We start from the raw sequence: 24616 nt of genomic DNA on the forward strand, positions 1-24616 counted from the left end.
ACTCTACCTTGCGAGTTGTTTTAAAATTTTTGACTGAGCAAGGGTTCGAACACGAAACCAGGGGATGTTTAGCGAAGGACAAAAGTTAAAGACCTCCAATTTAAGGGACAAAAATTAAACACCACCCCCAGCGAAGGGCAATCCTCCAAATTGCCACGAGGAAATTAGGCACAACTTTTCGGGAGAAATAGGTAAAGAGCTACTTTTAAGCCCGCTATTAAATATTAGTCACTATTTTAAAAGCTATCACTCTCTCTGTCTCAATTTATGTGATACCCCTTCCGTTTTAATTTGTCCTAAAAAGAAGTTGTCTTTCTATAAATATGAATAACTTAACTTTGAAGTTCCCTTCACTCTTAATGAAACGATTTATAATCATACAAATGTTTAATGTTTGTTTTAGATCACAAATTAAAAAAAGAAAAAGAAAAATCTTTCTTTCTTAAAACTTTATACCAAATTAAACCGTGTCACATAAATTGGCAAAGAGGGAGTAACATTTAGCCCCTCTCCCTGTGTATGTGTATTTGTGCCTATGTGCTGTGAACCGTCACAACTTTAGCGGAAATGAGTTTTTGACTTTACACGTGAGTGCTTAGCTAGATTCAACCTTTATTTTTCCTCATTGTTAAAGATGAAAGGAGGACGAGTATTATTATAAGTCGATACTGTCAATGTTGCATATTTACATAGCAGTGGAGTATTTCACCATCTCATTATTTTTTTGGCTGAAGGGAAACACGAGTAGGATTATAAATTATTGTGATCATTTGATTATAGTTCATCGAGGAAGAATGTTAAATACTCCATCCGTTCACTTTTATTTGTCTAGTTTGAATTTCGCATATTCTTTAAGAAACAATAATTGATATGGATATCTTACCACAATATCCATATTAATTAATATTTAGTTTTAGGGAAAGGATTTGAGGAATAAGTAACTGATGCTATGAGTAAAATATGACTAAAAATATATATTTTTCTCTTGATATGCTAAAAGTAACAAGTAATAACTTGTAATACAGTGGACAAGTAAATTGAATAGAGGGAGTACTACGTAATTCGTTTGTGAACATTTTGAAATATCCTCCTCTCTTGATTGCTCCTAGTACGGCCAAATATATTCTGTAATTAATACTTTTGAGAATTAAGTAGACAAAGTAACAAGAGCTGTTTTTGTACTTCTAAGTTCTAACATACAATCTTGCTAAAGGTTTTTCTTCAGCAAGAACTCCACAAGACACTCATCTGAAGTTAAACTAGATATCTTTTAAAAGCTTTGGCTTTATATCAATCAAAATCGAATTTTGTCGGTCAAGCTGAGGAGGAATTATGGTTGTTTCTTGAAAGGAAAACACGTAGTGGACATTTTCTGCTTCCAAAAAAGAAGCAATAGTAAGTTGCTACTTTTAACTCTTGCATCTTTAAATAAGAGAAACATCCACAGAACCAAAATCCAGTTTGAGAACTCAATGGAGTAAGACCGGAATAAAACAATTTCACTACACAAAAAAGCTAGTTCTTCCTCCCTCCACGCTGCAAGCTTAAGTTAAATAAGGAAAGCTATTTACATCTGCCATCAAATGATGGCTACTTTTGGTAGAATGAAATCAAAGAATCACCTATGTCTCACGGGCAGCCGACGCTCGTTGGCATTCTATACTCCCAGGGAACTGTCGTCAAGAGCAGCTTGGATTAACCTTCATTATAGAGGTAATCCAAAGATTTGTCACTGAAGGACTCATTAGAGTGACAGTCAACCAGACATCTGGTCAATTTCTTTTGCCATGGGAGAGCGTCTTTTTAGGTATGAATACGCCCTGTTTGCATTTGTATGTCCAACGCTTCCTCACGTCCATAGTCCTACCTCCAATAACACTTCAGCACCATGCCTATTGCAGTATGTACAATATCTTCAACCAGAACCACTCGCAACCTCTGCTGCGCGCTGCCTCATCATCTCCATGACAGCAGCCCTCCGCCGAGAATCAGACTGCTGCTGCATTCTCCGCAGATGTTCTTTCAAATCTCTGTACAAAGGGTAAAAAGATAAAATATTTTATGTCAATACTTCAATATAGCTGAAATTCAAAAGTGAGAACTGCGAAAAAGGAGAGAGGAGAGTCGGAGAGGGAGAAAATGTGATTGCATTTTATGAAATTTTTTTGCTAATTCAATCACTAAAATCCTGCCTATTTGACCTATGCAAAGCATATAACATGATCAATAACTAATAAGATTAATCCTCAGAAGAATAGAACGAGATGGATAAAAAGGATTCATGTAGCCAAACCCAAATTAAATTGGGTTGAATCAAAGTTTGATTGATTCAGATTGATTACTACTCGTGGCTGGTACTGCTAATAGCAGAAAATAATAGCATTGGCTAATCATTGATATATTTAATTATAATAACTTTATCAATTACAAGTGATTGATTATGTGAGAAGTAAAGACGGGAAATATTATTAAATGTGTATCTACATTATTCCACTGAGCCATATTTATATTTATATTCCACAGAGTACATAATAATCATTTTCTATGTCGGACACTATATACATTAATATTCTAACACAACCCCTCAAGTTGGTGCATATAAGTCATGTACCGAGCTTGTTACGGATGTAACTAATACGAGGTCCAGTGAGTGAATTGGTGAAAATAGCTGCAAACAGACCATTTGACTTCACAAATTGTGATAACAAAATCTCCTGAAAGTGTCTTTCTCTTCTAAAGTGACAGTTAATCTCAATGTGCTTAGGGTCGTTTGGTTACCGGTTCGAGAGGAGTTATCCATGTATCAAAACTAGCATAACTTTCTACATTGTTTGGTTGCCAAATCGTAAAGAAATAATCTCAGCATAGATTCTAGCGTAAGCTATACACTGTTTGGTTGGTTTTTTCTCTTTTCCACATAAAACATAGCATTGCTAATACAATGTTTGATTCATACTTTTCTTTTCTGCATAACTAATACATGTAAAAGTTATGAGGAAATCTATGTATTATTTTATGCAAGGTAGAAGATGAAATAACTAATCCCTCCATCACTAATCCCTAAATTACTAATACGTGCATAACTCTAACCAGCAACCATACGACCCCTTATTCCTCATGAAATACCAGATTCGACGCAATATCAAGGGCCGCTGGATTTCGACAAAGTTTAATTCTCGAAACAATTGTTTGATCCAAACTAACTCACAAGTTGCTATTACCATTGCTTGCTATTCTGCTTCTACACTAGATCGAGCAACACATTCTGTTTCTCACTCTTTCAAGACACAAATTACCTGCTATTAAAACACAATATCCAGACTCAGAACGCCTATCAGAACGTGATCCTGCCCAATCAACATCTCTATATCTAACGATCTGCTCGTGGCCTAGCAGAATGTGGATAACTGCATCCCAATATCTTTTATAGGGAAAATCCATAAACCGACTATAACACTCAAATGAAAAGAAATGTCAGGTCTAATCACAGAGGGATAATTTAACTTACTAACCACCTACCTATATCTTCCAAGATCACTGAGTAGCCCCCTGTCCTGGCAGAAATTTAGCATTCGGATCCATAAGAGTGTCAATGGTGTCTAGATTATGTCATTCATGTCTCCTCAAGATGTCGATATAACACAAAGTGATCAACTTTACTACGAGTCATATTAAACTCCGGAATTACAGTACTGAACTTCCCAAAACTGGCTCGAGGAGACTGTTTCAGACCATAGAGTGACCGGTGCAATCAGCATACAAGGCTACTAGACTCCCCATGAGAGAGAAAACCAGGTGGTTTCTCTATATAAATTTTATCCTCAAGGCCACCATGGAGAAAAACACTCTTAATGTCCAAACTGATAAAGAGGCCAATGGAAGACAACAACCATGGATAGAAAAAACGAACACATGCTATTTTAGACACGGAAGTATCATTGTAGTCAAGCTCAAATATCCGCACATATCCCTTGGGAACAAGGCGGGCCTTCAGCCAATCAATTTGGTCGTCGGGACCAACTTTGGCTGCATAAACCCAAAGACTGACAGTAGGTTTTACCCGAAGGAAGAGAAACAAACTCCTAAGTACCACTCAGTGTTATTAAAGGCGAGCGCCTTCTCGCCGGCTGCTGCGCCTTTCATGGCCATGGCGAGCAGACCTTCAAAAGGCGCGCCAATGGCGAGAAAGGCGAGGATGGCGCCATGGCGAGGCGAGAATAAATGGCGAGGCGAGCAGCTAGGGTTTTAAAAAAAAAACAATTAAAAAAAGTGGAGGACTTAAATGAAGTGGAGGACTAAATAAAAATAGCAGCTAGGGTTTTTTATTTGCCTCCTCCTCTCTTCTCCTTCAAGGTTTCAGGTATGTCTCTTTCTCCTTCTTCTTTTTCGTCAGTTCTTCTTCTTTCTTCCTCCTGTATTTTCGACTTCTGCTTCTTCATCTGTTCTTCTTCTTTCTTCTTCTTTTTTTCCGGCGACAACTGCCCTATTTCCGGCCACCTCTGGTTTTTTTTTTTTTGACTGATTCTATTCTCTTCTTCGTTTTCTGGTTTTTCTCCTCTGTTTTTTTACCCTCAGTTTTTTTCACCTCTGTTAATTGCTCTGTTTTTTTTCTCCTCTGTTTCTTCCTCTGTTTTTTTTTTTTCTCTGTTTGGACCAGTGAGGCATTGGTTGTTTTGCTCCTATTTTTTCTGTTCAATAATTGTTTAAATTTTGTTACACAGTTATAAACAGTAGGTTCAAATTCAATGGAATCGTCGGACGCTAGCAAAAAAGACATAGGTTGGAATTATGGAATTTTGAATTGAAATATTTGCTAATATGTTATTGCTAGTGAGATTTTGATTATTTACATATGCAATTAAATATTTTAATTTTTTGGTATTTATTGGCGCCGCACTTCAAAAAGGCGAGCGCCTCGCCGCGCGCCGCGCCTTAAGGCGAGGCAGGCCCTTGTCGCCTTTAGTCGCCGCGCGCCGTCCAAAACACTGGTACCACTCACATGTAAAGTAGGCATCTCGTCAATTATAGTCTGTCGCTATCTTGGATGAGAAAGTGCTTCACATGTACACTAAGGGATGAAAACAGATGACAAAGATGATACAAAGGCATAAGGGGCAATGACAGACGATGATAACTTAAGAAGATATAATGGGGGTTAGTATTTCGAGTGGATCGTATACTTTTTTGAAGTGCAATCGATTGACAGGAGGAGACAAGTTCGCGGTAGGTGTAGGTTTTGACATAGGACATGAATCATCTAGGCCTGACGCTGGACGCAAACAAAGATGACAAGTCAGGAGTGGTTATAATATGGTCGGAGACGTAGAAGTAACTACAGATTCCTCAAAAGTCGATATGGTTAAGAACTCAAAGATATCCTATCCCAAGTAAGTAGACATATCCAATTTCTCGTTCTTTAAGTTTGTCATCCGAAGCATCACATCTCAAAACGAGATATGTCATTAATGTATAAACTGCGAGCTTTTCCCAAACTGACTAACATGTCTAGAATGGACGTAACAAAGGACATCAACTTGGAATCAATAGATCGCCACAGAAGACTACTACATAATTGAGTGTCAACCTTCTCCCCATGTGCTCAGGCCTTCTCATCTACCTCATTAGCCTGCCTTCTTGGTTATGCTTGATCCCGCACCACCACTCAACCGCGGAAGCCCAAGCTAAATAGTTTGAACTTCACATTCAGGGTTGCGAAGTAACCGTAACACCTGAATTTCCAGCTCCAATACTTTTGGAACTAAAAGCATCAAATTTGAGAGACAAGGTTGGATTGAAGAGAGTGCTAAGCAAATAATCACACAATATAACGAAGAAGGCTGCCCCAAACTGAAAAAGGACCAGATCTGTAAATCTGGTCTCGAGAAAAGGAGGGTTTAGGTTGGAATCACCAGGCGCACCCCAAGAACCAAGAACCAGAAGCTGAAGTCGTCGGAAAGCTCGTCACGCGCTAGGCGCGTGTATCAGACGGGCCGCCGGAGAGAGAGTGCGTGAGACAGTGAGGTGTCAGGTGCCGGAGGAGCTAAATGGGCTTTGCTCGCCCGAGCTTTCCTAGCGTTGTGGTATTAACAGTTTTCAAAAAACAATGGCAACATGTGGTATTGACGCGGACAGCCACTTAGGTCACCCCAAAATTGCACGGTGACCGAGATTCTCTTTCCCGGAAGGCGCTGGTATTTTTACAAAGCGATGTTCTCTCACCAAGGCTGTGATACCATGTGAGAAGTAAAGACGGAAATATTGTCAAGATACGTATCTACATTATTACACTGCGCGCTATTTATAGTTATATTCTACACAATACATAATACTCCTTTTTCATGTGAGACACTATATACATTAAAATTCTAACAGAATACAAACATCTAAGGAAGCATTAGCCAACAAACCTGCAACGGGGAACACTGCATTCAGATTCCTTGCATGCACGAGCATGCAGCTGAAGGAGATACCACATCCTCTTACAGAGAACACAACCTCCTGAAACTCGTATTTTACATTGTATACCATGGCGGAAAAGGCCCTTAACTTTGCGACAGTTTGGATATTGACAATGGGAAAAGCGGCACTGAGAAGCATGCACCAGAAGGTCAAGCATCTTCCTTAGCTGTAGAGTTAAAGAAAGAAATCATGTCAGATCTCACGTCTAGTATATATTTTCAATAAAATGAAAGAAAATATAATTGGGCTAAAAGAATTTCATTTATATGTAAACAGAACAATCTATACTCGTCTTATCTTTTCTGTTAGGATGGAGAACAGAATCTAATACTTCTCTGTTTCACATGAACTCACAGATGTTCGATGAAGAACTTCTTAAGGAGCTTTTGGAAAAAGTTCTAAAAAAAATAAAAAAATAAAAAAGAGGTTTTTGCAAAAGATAAAATGCTAGGATAGCTCTAATCTTGTAACAACAAAAAAGCTTTCAAAAGACAGACCTGTTTTGAAAATTTGCAAATTCGCATCACAAATGAGACTTTGTATTCACGTTATTCAGCATTTTCAAGGAAAATGAATGAAACAATTATCACCACTCAAAGAAAAGGTCAATGAATAGAAGTTGTCCCACATCAGTTATGAGAAATGGGATTTGATTTCCTTGTATGATCATTGGCAATCCTCAGCCTTAAGAGCTAGCTTTTAGGGATTTAGTCCCACGATCCATTTCTTTTACATATTGAATAAAATTATCTTTACTCATCGAAAGAGCAACTTGGAGAATTAGACTATAATATCCTTGAATAAAATTATCTTTACTCATCGAAAGAGCAACTTGGAGAATTAGACTATAATATCCTTTTTGGGCTATTTGGTGGAAATAGGATAATATTACAAAAATATCGAGATATACATAAGAAAAATACAAGATCATTTTTGCTTTTTCATTACAACTTTTAATGTAAGGAAATAATTTCCTGTTGCATAGATAATTGGGATAATTTGACAGGTGGTTGGCATCGAGCAACATCGCTAAAATGTTCATACTTTTGACACCATCTTGGCATGTTATTAATGGAAGAATATTTTTTTGTCCAGAAAAAATAATTTCTGGGGAATGGTTGTAGGAATTTTTTGAACAAAGAAAGGAGTAGCATTTAGTGCAAACTTCAACCTTAAAGGTGTGATACCCCAAGATATTTTTTAAATGACGGTGGTGTCCGTGACAGCTTGCGCACAATGTGATACACCACGATTTAGCTATATAATAGCTTATTATGAGTAGTTGAAAAATGTTACCTACAGTGAATCAAACACAGCGAGAGAACTACAAAATCGAAGCTAGTGGACTAGGAATAATATATGGTGATTCAAAGAGGATGAAAAAGCTTCGGAAGAACACAATGTGGTAGGTACAAGGATCTAGAACTGACCCAAAAGTTGCAACAGAGGACTTCATTGACTAAACATAGGAAGCAGCACAAAACCACAAATTACATTAAGGGCCAACGAAAATGCTTACCTGCAAAACTCGTAGTTGCCTAGCTTCTTTATTCTGTGCATCACGCTCGGCCAAGGATGGATGATTAGTCAACTTATGAGGATGATCAACTCCACCATCTTTTTGATAACAAGCGTTGCACACATCATAATCTGCACAAACTTCACATCGCCAACCTTGACCAGCTTCTATATCAAGGTGACAAATGTTGCACGTCGTCACGAATGCTGGTGCAGTGGGATTATGAAGGTGGTAAAGGACCATCATTGAGGAATGTTTAGCACGCCTCAGGGTATCATATTGGTAATGATTTCCCTGACAAAGGCTCAAAAATGCCTGTCTTGTATCAAAAAACTCACTCTCGAGTATTTCATCTTCATCCTCGGTGTCATGAGGTACCTCCTTGATTTCACTCTGGAAAATTTCATCGAATTTCTTAATCATGGAACCCAATACCCATTCCAACTGTTTGGGGGGAAAGAGGTAGGGGGAGGGGGGGGGGGGAATACTTACTGGATAAAGTGGGTGCTTGTCCTTTTGATTAATAGGATGTCTTTCTCTATCTTCAAGTTTTTGCTCAATTTCATAGCACCTGAAACAGTACCAATACAGACAAATGTTACAAAGAAAAACACTAGGGAATATGAAACTCTCACTCTCAAAATAGTATCTCTTTATGAATATTTCATACATCAGAAAGAATTTAGCAAAACATAATGTAACTGCATCCTTTCTTTTCCTTTGTCCCTAAAGATTCTCAACGTTAATTTATTCATCACTATGCAATCTCTTTTTTTTTTTTAGACTAATCACTATGCAATCTCTCTGTCAGCTATTAAAAAAAAAAAACACATAATCTAAAGACTCGCAACCCATATGAACTAAAACCTAACATAGACAGGGTGCAGCAAAAAACTGAGCTTCTTCACATGATACACTTTTCATGGAACAAGTCAAATATATTTGGGTCTTTAAAGATGCTCAGTTGGAAAAGACTCTATCCTATATTCTCTACCTTCTCAGCAAAAAAACTTTCAGACACGTCAATCAGTAAATATAGGGTGTCCCTACCACAACCAAAAATTGGTCCATAAAGTTCTCACACCTAGACAGCAACCCCCCAACACCCAGGGGGATTCTTTGTTTCTCTGCCAGGAAGATGGATTGTTGAGATGCTCAGTTGGAAAAGACTCTATCCTATATTCTCTACCTTCTCAGCAAAAAAACTTTTAGACACGTCAATCAGTAAATATAGGGTGTCCCTACCACAACCAAAAATTGGTCCATAAAGTTCTCACACCTAGACAGCAAACCCCCAACACCAAGGGGGATTCTTTGTTTCTCTGCCAGGAATATGGATTGTTAAGATGCTCAGTTGGAAAAGACTCTATCCTATATTCTCTACCTTCTCAGCAAAAAAACTTTTAGACACGTCAATCAGTAAATATAGGGTGTCCCTACCACAACCAAAAACTGGTCCATAAAGTTCTCCGACTTAGACAGCAACCCCCCAACACCAAGGGGGATTCTTTGTTTCTCTGCCAGGAAGATGGATTGTTGAGAAGGGGATCTATTGAATTCCTTCAATGGATCTGCTAAAACATATTTTCTATTGCACTCTCTTTGAATCCTGAAATGGACAATCAGCTCAGTCCAACCGGTCAGGTTTCTAGCTTACAAAAGACAACATGCTCCCAAATCGGCAAATGGCACTACAACCACCAAATGACACTACATTTTCGAACTCATGAATCCCGGTGAAACACACCAATGATGAGAAAGTGGAGGTGTGTCATTTCGTGAGGACTTGTACTGCAAAGAGTAGAAGTCCAAGCCTCATAGATGATAAGACATATACGCTCTGGGAATGCCTAACAGAGGAATGACAGGACAAAACTAGTTGTTTTAAAGAAGTTAAAGCCTCTGTCTTCGTTTATGTTTCTTTTCTGCTTTGAACATGATACTGATACCTTTCTTCATATGGACACTCTGGTTGCCTCTGAGATAGCATAAAATAAATAAATTCATAAACAAACAGTTGGTGTTGCTGGCACTAGCTCTCATTTATATCCCTTTCAAGAAGGACTTGGCAATAAACTAAGACTTATATTCATTCTGCATGTGTAGAGGAAAAACAAAAACAATACATTTTCTACAGATGAGAAAAGTTTTTACCAATCCACATTCAAGTTGCAACAAGCATGATTCTGTAACAACCATAAAACTTTTACAACTCTAAGCATATAGAGAGATGAGATCCATACTTGTCACAGAGCTGAAAGTTCTTGCATAGCTTGCACTCCCAACGATTTCCAGAAACCATTAGAACGCAACAATGGGTGCATGCATGCTGTAAATGAACCATAATAAAATCCTCCTTCATTGGAGAAATTGTTTCACCAAGCTGTGGCCAATTAAAAGAAAATGGACAGAGTTAAAAGTGCAGATCAATGAGACTAGCAGTACAATCAACTTTCATAACGAAGAATGGAAAATAAAGCAAAACAGAAACAAAGACGATGACAAACAAGTGCAACAATTCTTTTTCTAATAAAAGTGGTGTCCTGGCCAACTTTTGTGCATGCTCAACTACTCCATCGCGTGCCTGCTACCTCCCACCAGCACAGACGCCGCTTAACTCTCCCCACCAAGGGAGAGTTAAGCGCAACAAATCTTTTTCTAATAAAGGTGGTGTCCAGGCCAACTTTTGTGCATGCTCAACTACTCCATCGCGTGCCTGCTACCTCCCACCAGCACAGGCACCGCTTAACTCTCCCCATCAAGGCTTAGACGCAGATAGGAAGAAATCACCTAACTTTTTTGTCACTGCTAAGGTTTGAATTCTGGTCTCCCATGGTTTTCAGCCGCTGCATCAACCGTTAGGCTACACGTTTGGGTACAGAAACGAGTGCAAACTTCACTCTAAAGCACAGTACTTAATCACACTTTAATTTCTTGGAAGTTGCAAACCACAACTCCATATTAACAGCAAATAAATCAACCAAATAACCAATATAGAGAAAGTAGAAGGACAACGAGTAAACGCAGATGTTTAGCAATCAAAATTACTTTGTGCATTAGAAGCACATCCTTAGATGCATTCCCAGAAAGATCAGATTGACCAGATGCTTTTAGAGATCTTTTTGTCATGTTCTTCTTTATAATGCCCCTCTTATGCTGCTTTCTCCCATCCTCTTCCTGCTGTAGTTGGTAAATCATGTCCTCTGCAGCACCAGGCCAATAGTCCCCATCAAAATAAGGCAGGCGAGCTGCAGTAACTTTAGCTTTACATTCGCCCGAGGATATAAAGAAATGGTCATATAAATTAGTGAGCTCAGCAACTATCTTTTCTTTCTTAGCTTTTCTTAACATTGATAAATACCTGAAATATGAAAAACACTAGTTTAATTAATGTAACAAACATGAGAAAATACACCTTCTATACCGCAGTAGATAATCTATATGAAAGCAAATTATTAAGCTCACCACTCCCTGAGTTTGTCAGATTTTGGGGTCTTCTGAATTTCGGGATGGCAATATAATATATAATCTTCACCCTTCAATGGAGGACAAGCCCAAATATAACAACTCGTGAAACCACGCTTTTTGCAATAATCTAGATATCCAATCTGAGTGGAATCAAATATATTAATATACAAACCAATAACAAATATCTAGAATCAGCAATTGGAATTGACGGGAAGAAAGATTACCAAAATTTCATGGTACACAAATGTGCGGAGAGCCTCTCCAGAAACTGCTCTGATCTCTGGCCTGAAATATTTAACAGAATCTAGATACGAGAGATAAACACGGCGATGATTTGGCTGTGCGCATTCAGATCCAAATTCCTGAACATACATGCCAAAGAGGCACACTTCCACACCTTCAATTCTCTGAAATAACAATAACACCTGAAGAATGCAACTTTTCAGTCCATAACTCAAAACAGAAAACAACAAGACTCCTATCTGAGGATAATGCCAGACTTAAACATATTGAGACACGACAATGTCTGGACACTACCGTCCATGATTCAGTAAATACTAATCCTTCGAAAATTGGCCTCCCACGATCAAATTATGTTCCAAAGTTTCATGGATGTCAAATGTCCCCCAAAGAACACCTTCTTCGCAATGGACAATCGAGGAAATAAAAAAATAGAAGGCTATTCGAGATCCGGAGGGAACTTTTGGGACAATATTTCGGGTCATGGAAGATGAAACAAATGAATATGGATAGACAGGACCATGAAGCCATCACCTTTCCGTGTGAAAATCTTTTCTCTAATGGCACACCAGCCCTTATCTCCATATATCAAGAATTTTTTCTTGTAATTATTTAATGAAACAAGGACCATGCTCCCATACAACTTCTATGACGTGACTGGGAAAGTTCTAGATCTAACATAAAAAATGTCTTGTAATAACTAAATAACATATGCAACATTCATTCAAATTATTTAACCCAAATTGACATTCATGAGCATGATTACGCATGAAGGTACCTTTGATTTATACGAGAACTCCAGCGGATAGTTCTCTTCCTGAAATATATCAAGAAACCGTGGTTTCACTTCTAACTTTTTGTCTACTGATGACACAACTCTTACAACAAGTCCTTCCACTCCAGGAACCTGCAAACGAATATAAGTAGGAGCAAAATTAGGACGGCACAAGTGAACTTGTTTACACCACTACCAAATACTAAATGCAGAAACAGAAGTTAGAACAAACTAAAGATGATATTTTCCCAAGGGGAAAGAAGTTTGACCGGAAAAAAGTCTGACGACAGTTGACTTATTCACTAATAGCTCAAACTCCATAAGCTATAGAGAAATGCAAAATTCACTTCCAAGCATATATCCAGACACTTATAGCTGCAGATCAGAACCCTACAACTTTAATTTCTAAATTTTTTTTCCCTCTGGAAGACTGGCCCTAATCAATATTCTGGAGTATAACAACAATTAAAGTAACAAATGCAGCATCCACAGAAAGAGCAGACCTTGATTTGTGGATGTCTGGATCAATGGGTGAAAATCATTTCACCCCCCAACTTTGCTTTAAAAATCAAACTCCCCCCTCAACTTTGAACAATAGACATTTTCCCCCTTAATCCAATACAATGACTATTTCACCCTTGCTTTTTTCAATCCACCATTTATGTAATACATTTTTTTTTTTGATAGGTAAACGTAATACATTTTTATATTATACTATATGATATTTATTTATTTAATCTAGGTATTTATAAATTTTTATTTAAGTTCATTAACATTATAAGTAGAATAAACTTTTATCAATTTGTAACAAAATCTAATGCTATTTTTTGTGATTATTATTTCAATATCATATACAGTAAGTATGTATATATGTATGTATATGCATGTGTGTATATATGCATGGTACTACTCCATCCTTAACCAAGAGGTCTCGAGTTCGAGCCCCCTTGGGTACGAAGTCACCATTGTTAGGGAGTGCTTTGCCCCCCAATGTGGGACTACCCGGCACAAATCCGGATTTAGTCGGGCCCCAATGTGGATACCAAACACCGGATGGGAAACCCAAAAAAAAAAAAGTTTCACTTCTCTCTTATTCTCTATTATTCATATAAGTAAACAAGTTTTGGTTGTCACTAGTGGAATATTTCTTAGATTATAATAAAATTCATTTACAGTATAAATAAATCATTTTTAAAAATATGCCTATGTTTTTAATTGTTTTTGCATTAACTGCATAGATATATATTTATAAAGTTATTATGACCTGTTATTTTTCACTTGTATAAATAAATATTAAAGTTTTGATTATTTTAAATAATTTTTTTTATTTATTTATTCTGCTAATTTATTTTATTAAGAACATCATTAACATATATACTCAATTAGTATTTCTCACTTTTTTCTTTCTCCTAGTAGAAAATATTTATTTTTAATAAGCAATATGTTACATAAATTAAGAAATTTAAAAATATCATGATTTTAAAGAAGTAAAAAAATAAGACAAAAGTTATAATGTAAGGGTAAAATAGACATTTAAAAAAGTCAACTAGGATAAAGGGGGGAGAATATCTATTGTTCAAAGTTGAGGGGGGTATTTGATTTTTAAAGCATAGTTGGGGCGCGTAAATGATTTTCACCCATTAATTTTTATACAATCCAACTGCCCTCCGTGGTTGAAATGGAGAAGTTCTACCTGAGTGTTACGTGATAAGGATGCTTACGAAAGTTAAAGGTAAGTTCTATAGAACGGTTATAAGCCCAGAAATGTTATAAGGAAGTGCATGTTAAATTGTTAAAGCCCAACACATCCGCAAAATTATTAAATTAGTATTCCAAATATACACATACTAAGATGGATGTACGACCATACAAGATTAGAAAAGACTAAAAGTGATCACATCCGCCAACAAGTGCAGGAAAAACTTATTAGCGCTTAGTAAGGATGAAATGAGACAGTCGCTTGAGATTAATTGGTAAAGGCATCGACCTTCAAATGCACCGATCAGTAAGTCTGAAACTGTGGTGAGCGAAGGTGTTTTAAGAGGACGAGCTAGACCTAAAATGACATGGAAAAATAGTCTCGAAGGGCCTACGATTCCTTGGAATCCATGCAAACTTAGCGAAGGATAGAGCATATTGGAAGAAAAAGACCTATATAAACAATATAAATTAGCTGTGAACGTGTTTTAGCCATGTTAGTGCGTATACCTTACATCCTATGCTTTCTAGGAGTCATTTTTTATGAAGTGATGAAGTTTTTATTGAATGTTCAGGCATACTTTCTAGAACTTTTTTAGCCCCAACACAGATTTAATGTCATTATAAAATATAGATAACTTTTAGTACTTTTTATTTTTATTTTATGTAATTTTGGACTGAGATTAATATAAATGGACAAACATGATCAGTCGGAATTCATATTAATCATCCCAGTGTAGTAGTAGTATATGTTGTTGTTTACTTATCAGAGGAATCAAGTCTCAATGCATTAATCATTTTATACTGCAAAACATTAAGGAGTAAGTCAAGCCAATTGACTTACCTCATCATAACCTTTTCCTTCACGCCTTGCTCTTTCTTCCCGTTCCTCCTTCAAACGCTCAACCAATCGATCCTCAATGTGATCACTGAGTTTTGTTTGAGGCAGATCTTTTGCTCCAAGAACAGCGCTTTGTGGTAAGGGCTTGCGCTCACCTCTTTCAACTTCTGCTATGTAGCAATTGGGACATGTATATTCTGCTTGCCCACCATCATTCCTTCTACCATTAAATAAAGCGCAAATCTGATGTTGCCAAGCTTCACACCTATCACATTGCACCCACTGCGCAAAGCAGCAACCTCTTATATAATGAGACCAATAAAAATTAAAAGTAGAATAATAGAAACATGTTATTCAAAAAAAAAAGCATCAACCATACAAGTTTCAAAATCCCCGTTTCTACAGTAAATGAGATACTATTTTTGGCAAATTAAATGCAAAGAGTTAGACAGATACCCATTCTTCAGTCTCCTCATCATTTCTCTTTTTCTCCATCCTCGCCTTTGGAATGGTGGTTCCATCAACAGCGATTGTGTCTCCACGGGCCTCATTATAGCATGGAATGCAGAAGTAGTGTCGTGTATCACCAGCTCCAATGGTATAATACATCGCATTACGTTTAATACGAGCACCACATGGAGTACAATATATGGGTGGAGGTTCAAAAGTTAGCTTCTCAACTGCACATAACTGACAAGAATTTTCACTCATAGAATGCTCCATTGCTTGATTTTTTTCTGCCTTCGCTTTGCTCTGTCAAGCAAAACAGAAAGAAACGAAAAAGTTTACTCATACAGATTAGAAATGAAACCAAACAAGTCACCAAAATAAAGACCATTATAGCAACAAATCAGCCACTGGTCCAACTACATGCACTGAAGATCATTAGAAAAAGAAATGAGTGTTAAAAGTTTAATTAAGTCTACATAACATGGTAGAAGGATTACATGAATGAAGTCAGAATAGTACATTTCCTGTAAATAGCAAAGCGCTTCATTATGACCATCAACTCTAAGTTAAGCCTTATAGTCCTTGGCAACGACTAAGGTCTGACGATCTTATTAGCCAATTACTGACTAGAAAGATAATTGAGACACATAACTACCCAAGTTACCCCCAGTGTTATCAAAAGAGAGAAGCGCAAAAAAACTCTAAGGTCCACTGGGGCTTTAAGCACAAAGCGGAAATAAAGAGAGGGCTGTAATAAAAAAAGGCAAAATGGAGAAATAACACAAACATACATACATACATACATACATATATATATATATATATGTTTACTCCAAGACTAATAATTACAATCATGAATAACAAATAAATGGACAAAGAAATTGAAAAAAAGTTACGATAAAGTGAAATATCAATTGTTTAGTGTCGCCTCTTCAGGAAATGTTCATTGGCGGGAAACGTATGTCTTAGAGCCTTGATGACAACACTGAAACGCATATTAAGCGAGGCAAAGTGCTCAACATATTTTGAGCCTCGCTTCAGGGCTTAAGCGCGCCTTTGACAACACTGATTACCCATTGTTCTTCTTTCAACTTCAGCTAGAGGACAACAAACTTTTAATTTTTTTTTAAAAAAAAAATTATAACAATGGTGTTATCAGGGAGCTTGCCTGCACCTCGACTAACCTACCAGGTACCTACTATCTCCGATCAGTACAAGTACCGTGTCCCCCAGCCTTAGACAGAAATAAAGGAGCCATTTTTTTGGTTTCTGCTAGGATTTGAACCCTGGTCTTCCATGGTCCCTTCCAGATTCATTGACTACTAGGCGACACCCTCAGGTGCATACAACAAATTATATATGATCCGACCAACAGTTACGACAGCAACCGCACGCTCTTGACATTGGAAAAATCATTTCAGCTCAATGCAAATTCACAGTCTGCCCTCATAAACTTAGAATACTTAGTCAAGGTGTAGAAATGCTAAAAGAATGAATTTCTGAAAAGATGTTCTCTATTTAATCCTTTAAGCAACTCAGGCCACTTCTTCATAAGGCAGGTTACTGAACATCCGTATTTTTACCTAATTGGTTATCGAGTTCTTACCTAGAAAAGGAAAAGAAAAGTAAATCACTCATTTAAATCACAAGTTCTTTAACAACCAAATGCAGAATTCCCAAATGTAGAAGAATATAGTGTGAGCGAAACAATGCTACGTCCGAAATATATTTTACTGACCTGGCCTATCCATTGTCTCAGACCTTTAATGTGTTCCCGGACCTGCTCTGGGGTGAAAAGTTCCATCATCGAGACACCCTTTATTTTAGGCTTCCCAGATTTGGATCCAGTTGTACTTTCAGAAGGCGCTGATGTATTTTCCTGTTTAGGCTGATCTATGTCCTTCTCAGTATTAACATTTTCCTGCTTCACAAGACAACCTGGAGTACTTGATGCAAGGGAATCACCAGCAGGCCTTTGAGTGTATGTATCATCCAAATTATCCTTTGCTATATCTGTACTCCCAGGACTAACTTGCACAGCATTTGCAAGAGCTTCCATTTTTACTTCAGGGACTTCACTCTTCAGTGCCACAGCATCATTCTGTTCAACAGGCTGAGCATCTTGGATTATATTAGACTCACAGGCCGAAACTGGCACAAGATTTTCAGTTTTTAAGATGAGAGGTTGAGAAGATGGCTCTATCTTCATGCGTTTAAGAGAAGGCTGCAAATCTTCTGGAGTTTTAACTGCCGCCGGACTCAGCTTGCCAGTCAACTTAGAAGCAGTTTCAACAGCATCATAGGTTCTACAAGCACCATTGAGGGAATTTGCAATACCAGAAATATAGCCAGGACGAGCAAACACTTTTTGCTGTGCCTGCATAAATTTCTTGACAGGAATGCAAACGGGACAGGTTTCAGTCTTGCACTGCCTGTAATGATTAATTAAAACCTTTGTTTCAGGGCACCGAGGATACCGACAATCAAATTTACTGCATCTTTCCATATGCCTCAATAGTTTTTGTGCATGTATGCAATTGTTTTCGGGACATTTTCCTTCAGGAGCAGAACATCGACGCGCATGAATCAAAAACAACAGCCACCTCTGCTGATTAAGATACTGACGTTCACGAGGAACGTTACCAGATCTGCGCATAGCACTGCTTGAATTATTGGTTTCAACTGCTCTATTAGCAACAGATTGACTGGCCAAAAATCCCTCTGTAGATAAATTATTGGGCTGAGCTTCCTCTTGCGTGGAAGTTCTCTGACGCAATTCCTCTTGTGCATTGGGTTCAAAGAATCTACCTGGTATGTGAGACCCATCTTGAGATTTTGGATACCATTCGCCCTGCAATACTGCACCCGAATAAACTCCGTTAGAGTGACGGCTTAAACCATTAATCAGCAATAAGCTGGTTTGGATGCAAATTGTTGCATTAGACCTGAAGATTGAGAAAGTAATGGACAGACAAGCTGCTGGCTAAATAAGAGAAGCTACTGATTACCTTTAGGTTGGTCTCCAACGGTATTCTGTTGAAACTGATTTTGCATATCAGAGGACTGTAAATTCTCAGCAGAGATCTGAGCGTGCAGGGCTTCATCATGATTTTCGGGCTCAGATTTTACTTGAGTACCAGGATTAGATGGCAGCTGAGCTCCAAAAGCATTGCTCCTTGACAAAAGTTGTTGCTGCTGACTATGTAGCTTCTGTTGGGATAAATGCTGAGCAAATTGATGTTGATGCTGAAATTGTTGAGGCTGCTGTTGATATTGTTGAGGCTGATGAGAAGATAAATGGTCATCTCCCTTATAATGCTGGGACTGAAATTTCATCTTCTCCGATTGATCGATGGGTTCAACCTTTGCATTTGGCATCTGCTGAGAGGCAGTCAAGTTTGACTTATTGCTCATCAAAGAGGAGTTTATTTTGGACATGGACTGTATGGCTACAGCACTCGAGCTCTGATTACTGATGACTGTCCCTGCAGAAGACACAGGAGTATACAAGTTTCCAGACACTGAAGTTTCAGTGTTACTAATACCATATGTATCACCTGTTATCAAAAACAATGAAATACTTCAAAAATTACTCAAAACATTGAAAGTAGCATATTGCAGGAATTAGCTTAAAGGTATGTGTTGTGCTGAGGAATCACCTTGCATTGATGGTCGCTGATGTGGATCAAAATGTTGAGGTAACGACTTTGGAGAGTTTCCATACATGGTCGCTGATGTATAGCCCTCTGAGGCTCCAGGACCATTATGCTGCGAATTGTTCCCAATCATTCCAAGCCCCCCATTCAGAGGCGCAGCTGACTGTCCATATGATCTATTCTGCAATCCTGACCTGATTCCACCACCCATATGGCTGCCAAGTGTATGCAGTATACGGCTGTTTTGACCAGAAATATGCTGCTTTTGTTGTAGAGGCTGCGACACGGTTGTGGAATCAACGCCAGAGAAGGCAGCACCACCATTAGATGATTCCAAATTGATGTAAGATTGTGCACTGATATTATTATTGGAATTATCACTATTACTAAACCCAGGAGTGGGAATCATTTGGCTTGTTATTCTTTGTCCACCCATGGATGGTACCAGGTTGTTCCCACCAGAATTGATCGAGAAATTGGATGTAGACTGCTGATATCCATTTGCCAAGGGGCCTGCAAGGATGAGTTCAGTTACACCAGAGTGAAGTAAATACCTTGTTAATTTGGAAACAAATACTGCCTAAAAGTAATATCTTCAGCATAAATAAATGAAACACCATGCATACTGCCAGAGGGGAAATTGGTCGTCGGTAAGAAGCTTCCAGAGTTAACTGCAGAGGATGTAATAGTACTTCCGGCAGTCACGGAACTGTCGACAGATGATGTCCCAATAAGGGACGAATTCAAATTTCGGGGCATGCCTGGAGTTGGTATCATTGTACCAATGGAGGCGGATGAATTAATGTGGGAGATTTGTTGGTTATGATTATTCCGAGGAAGGTGTTTAATCACGGCAAGTAATCGTCTCTCCAGAGTCGATGGATCCATATACTCCTCCTAAAAGCATGAAAAAGATGAAGCATCATTCACCAAATGAATAGAAATGACTTTTCATGATAGCACAATCTTTCACGTCATACTATATAATAAACAAAACTGAAACAACAATAAACCTTTGTTGAAGCACTCTTGAACAAGCTCTCCTCCAGGCGTTTAACTAGATCCATAACCCTCTGTGGTTGCATCTCCTGGGCTTGCTGCTGCTGCCGCCGCATGAGATACTCATAGCTGGATGACAGAAAAGTTGTAAAGTTCGAATCAGCTATCATCAGATAACTCAGCAACAACATGGAAGAATCATTCCATAAAAAAGAGATTTAACAAATAATTGGGAAGTTCGAAAGAAGAATCATGAACAATGCAAAAACAACAGCATCCTTTTGGACCAATAGGCTCACTAAACAACGGAATTGAAGTTGTCAAAAGCACCCAAGCAGCTCTTTACGTTCACACACCATTTCCCTGTGCATTTATCAAGTGTTTATCCTCATCTGAGGGACAGTTTCAAGTGCATAAATTACCACGCTGGAAACATTTTCAGACAGTTTGCAAAAGAAATAGAGGGGTATGTGTTCCCCAGGAGCAGAAGATTTCACCTACCAGGTTGGCGTACCCCACTATAAGTAAGGTCACTATTGATTTACTTCTTTAATATAAGAGGGTTACAACCTCCCAAAAGCCATCAATATTTGGTAACAGGAGCAGATACCAAACCCCTCCACAAGTTTTTGTAATAGTTAAACAACACCTCAATCTACTCTCTTTCATCATCTTCTGTAGTTCTATTCTTGTCTCTAAATATCAACCACGTACTCTAGTATTTCGAAGTTGAAGTCCTTTCTAGAACTCCTAACTGAATACTTTTATAAACCTTCACCACCAAAACAGAACAGTAGCTTACTGAAGCAGCTTTCAAGAGTCGGTGCTTTATAGGAGCAAATGAATGGCAAGGGACCCAGCAGATGAACATATGATATAGTCTGACCATATATGTCAAGAACAAATAAGTTCTGCACTCCCTAAAAAAGAAATGCTAGCAGAAGACTTGGTTTTTCAACTATTTTCGTACTGGAATAACTTACAGAACACAAAATGTGTGTATACAACCTCTGATTTTCACATATGGCCTCCACCAATGGTTCTTTCAGCATTGAAGTAGACTTAGTTATCAAAGAAAATGTGTTAAACTGATGCTAATAAATTGATCATTAGTAGCCCTTCAACTCAGCCTGTCTACACCATCCAACTCCACATCCCTTCCTAAAAGGACTAAGGAAGAAATAAATCGCCTAAAGAAAATATTAATGGACGCCTAGATATATAACATATCTTCCTTTTTATATGAAAGGAAAAATGATATCTTCCTTTGTTGACTTTTAGATCAAAAGAAAAAAGACAAGAAATATAATATCTTACATCTTCCGTGAAATAAATTTGCGAGCTTTCAAGACCTCAGACTCCATATTGGGCATAGTACGGTGGACACCTGGATTTTGCATCTGCATAGGAATAGGATTTCCATTCTGCTGGGGTAGCCCAGGCAAAGAAGTGCCACTTTGATTTGGACCCTGCCCTGAAATCTGCCCTGACATGTGCTGGAAATTCATTTTTTTTTTCCTTGTAACTTTATAAAAATAAGGTATACTTCATAAGTGGACTATCAGCACCCATTCAAATGGTTGAGAATCCGACGCATCATTAGCTTTTCAATCAATTTTGGTAATATTGTGAAATCTGCAGTTGAAATGATACTAAAGATAAATAAAAGGTGATCTGTCTAATTTATCACATTATCTAAATGCATACAGGAGAAATTGCTATCTGAAAGAGGAAATTAGCAAAATCAGTAGCGACAACATGATGCAACTGATAACGAAAAAAGAATAACAAAAACCATTCTCATGTATCTGAAAAACAGGACAAGCACAGGAACAGCAAGACATTCCCAGTGACAAGGACTCCAACTAACTTCCTCGCTAACCAAACAGACTCTACACATTATTGAAAAGAGCAACAAGATTGTATAAAATGAATAAAAAATACTAATTCATACTACACTTGACTCCAAATAAAAAACAATGAGTGATCATGTTGCCCATTTCGGGCCAGGGAAAGAGATACACAGGTCATATAGCCAGATTACATTCAGATGACTGTGTATGACATGGATTGAGTCGTAGACATGAGTATTTTTTTTCTTTTTTTTTTTTTTTTTTTTTTTTTTTTTTTTTAAATTGTCATAGACACAACTAATACACAATTGTGAAAACCAACTTTGTATTTTGTTAATGAACTTTCATTTATCAAAAACAAAACAAAAAGTATATTACTATGCGGTTCAAAGCACAGTCTAAGGCACTGATACCATAAATGAACAACGATTACATTAACCATATTTGATCAACATTTACAATTCACCATATCCAAGAAGTAAGATGGTATGATCACTTATATCAACCAGGTATATACTCAAGCGGCCCCTTCACTCCTGTTATTTTCTTTGCTTTCGAACTGCTTTGAAATGCTTTTTCTTGAGACAAGGGTCTATCGGAAACAGCTTCTCTACCTTCCAAGGTAGGGGTAAGGTCTGCGTATAGACTACCCTCCCCAGACCCCGCTTGTGGGATTACGTTGGGTATTTGTTGTTGTTGATATACTCAAGCAAGAGTTCCCTGGGGAACTCTCTAGAGATGAGCTTCAATAAAGCCCAAACCTCTGGTGGACAAGCTTGAGCAAGCCCCAATATCAGCTCAAAACTCAAGCTGAATACAACTATTCAATTAATTTAAACAGCTCAGCCAATGTGAGCTTTATCTCTCTTTTCTTTCCTACTTTCTTGCGTCGGTTACATCTCTTTTGAGCAGAGGGTCTATCGGAAACAGTCTCTCTACCCCGATACAGTAGAGCTAAGGTCTGCTTACATCATACCCTCCTAAGACCCCACTTGTGGGATTAAACTGGGTATGTTGTTGTTAGCCAATGTGAGCTTCGCAAAGTACAGACGCCCCCAAACCCAAGTAAACCAGGAACATTGTGGCAAGTCAATAGCTAGTGTAGCAATAGTCAATGATCAATCCTCTGATCATTGCCTTAATATAGCAAAAAGGACATATAAACATTCATATAGTGGACACCAACTAGTTTAACCAAACGAAAAAAAGTAGCTGAGCTGGTTAAGAATATGTTAACCAAATTTAAGATGATAAAAAAAATGATCAGACTTAATAAATGAACTAATAAACACAACAAAAACATAACTTTCCTAACTGAATTCAATGAGAACATAAAAGCACCAATTTTTAAACAAAATTCAACCTTGAACACATGAAGAAAAGGAACAACGCTGCGGGGGGGGACTCAGCTAATTAAACTTATGTTAACCAAATATAAGATGAAATAAAAAATAATCAAACTTAACAAATGAACTAAATAAACAGTTAAACACAACAAAAACATAACTTTCCTAATTGAATTCATAAAAAGCGCTAATTTTTAAACAAAAAACCAACTTTGAACACATAAAAAGGAACAATGCAAAGAAAAAAGAAGCTCAGCTAATTAAACTTATGTTAACCAAATATGAGATGAATTAAAAAATAATCAGACTTAACAAATGAACTAATAAACAATTAAAACACAACCATAACATAACTTTCCTAATTGAATTCATAAAAAGCCCTAATTTTTAAACAAAAAATCAATTTTGAACATTTATAGAAAGAACAAACCATTTCTATTGAAAGGAATTGAATAAAACTGAACTCAAATTACCTATATAGAAGCTCAGCTAATTAAAACTAAGTTAACCAAAATTTAATATGAAAAAAAAAAAACTATCAGACAAAAAGCCCTAATTTTTAAACAAAAAATCAACTTTGAACATATATGAAGAACAAACCATTTCTATTAAGAGTAATTAAATAAAGCTGAACTCAAATTAACTACATAAAACATTCGATTACATTTTTAATTTCAAAAAAATTTAAAAAAAATCCTAAAAAAAAAATCACTAGAATTTCCCAAATTTCAGTACCAATTTAAATTGACGAAAAAAAATTGATTTTAACATCGAACCTTTAGCGATATATATATCGGCGATGATGAAGATGATTATAATTAACGACGACGATAAATTGAAAAATCGCGAAACAGAGAGACAAATAGGGACTTTCTACAAGGGAATAGGTGAAAAAGTTGGGGTTTGGAAGAACTATTGGGGTTAGAATTGTAATTTAATTTTTCATGTCTCATTGGTGGTGGTACATACAAGTAAAACTATTTTGAAATTTTTATTAGGATATAGCGCATGTTATAAAAACATTTTGCCAAAAAAAAAAAAAATATATATATATATATATATATAACACATGTTATAAAAACATTTTGCCAAAAAAAAATAAAAAATATAGGATATTATTGAAATACTGCTACAACAAGATGCTTAGTATAATTTACAAGTGGGTCTGGAGAGGGTAGTATGTATGCATATCTTACTTCTATCTTAAGAAGGTAGAGAGGTTGTTGGCCTTCGGTTCAGAATAAAGCAGGATACTATTGAAATATTGATGTTAAATCAAATTAGTAAGAATATAAATTTAGTTACTGTCATA

The 24616-nt window shown here is 37.2% G+C and overlaps 1 protein-coding gene across 2 annotated transcripts; it reads right to left on the reverse strand.

The window, feature by feature from the left end:
• Positions 1 to 1362: 1362 nt before the first annotated feature.
• Positions 1363 to 24249, reverse strand: LOC132060078 (histone acetyltransferase HAC1-like). 2 transcript variants are annotated; one of them, XM_059452953.1, is made up of 18 exons: positions 24081 to 24249; positions 21423 to 21740; positions 20120 to 20234; positions 19724 to 20003; positions 19110 to 19619; positions 18459 to 19007; positions 17189 to 18309; positions 15457 to 15753; positions 15004 to 15282; positions 12465 to 12593; positions 11671 to 11871; positions 11444 to 11586; positions 11027 to 11339; positions 10222 to 10361; positions 8471 to 8549; positions 7979 to 8371; positions 6408 to 6625; positions 1363 to 2030 (listed from the first exon to the last, which is right to left on the reverse strand). In XM_059452953.1, the coding sequence occupies exons 2-18, from the start codon at positions 21611 to 21613 to the stop codon at positions 1916 to 1918; spliced, it is 5073 nt and encodes a 1690-aa protein (XP_059308936.1). In that variant the 5' UTR covers positions 21614 to 21740; positions 24081 to 24249; the 3' UTR covers positions 1363 to 1915. The 2 variants fall into 2 exon arrangements, with proteins under 2 accessions (XP_059308936.1, XP_059308937.1); XM_059452954.1 differs by having other exon boundaries at positions 19733 to 20003; positions 24081 to 24248.
• Between the last annotated feature and the right edge of the window lie 367 nt (positions 24250 to 24616).

The sequence above is a fragment of the Lycium ferocissimum genome, chromosome 6, assembly GCF_029784015.1.
Source record: "Lycium ferocissimum isolate CSIRO_LF1 chromosome 6, AGI_CSIRO_Lferr_CH_V1, whole genome shotgun sequence".
Lineage (NCBI taxonomy): Eukaryota > Viridiplantae > Streptophyta > Magnoliopsida > Solanales > Solanaceae > Lycium > Lycium ferocissimum.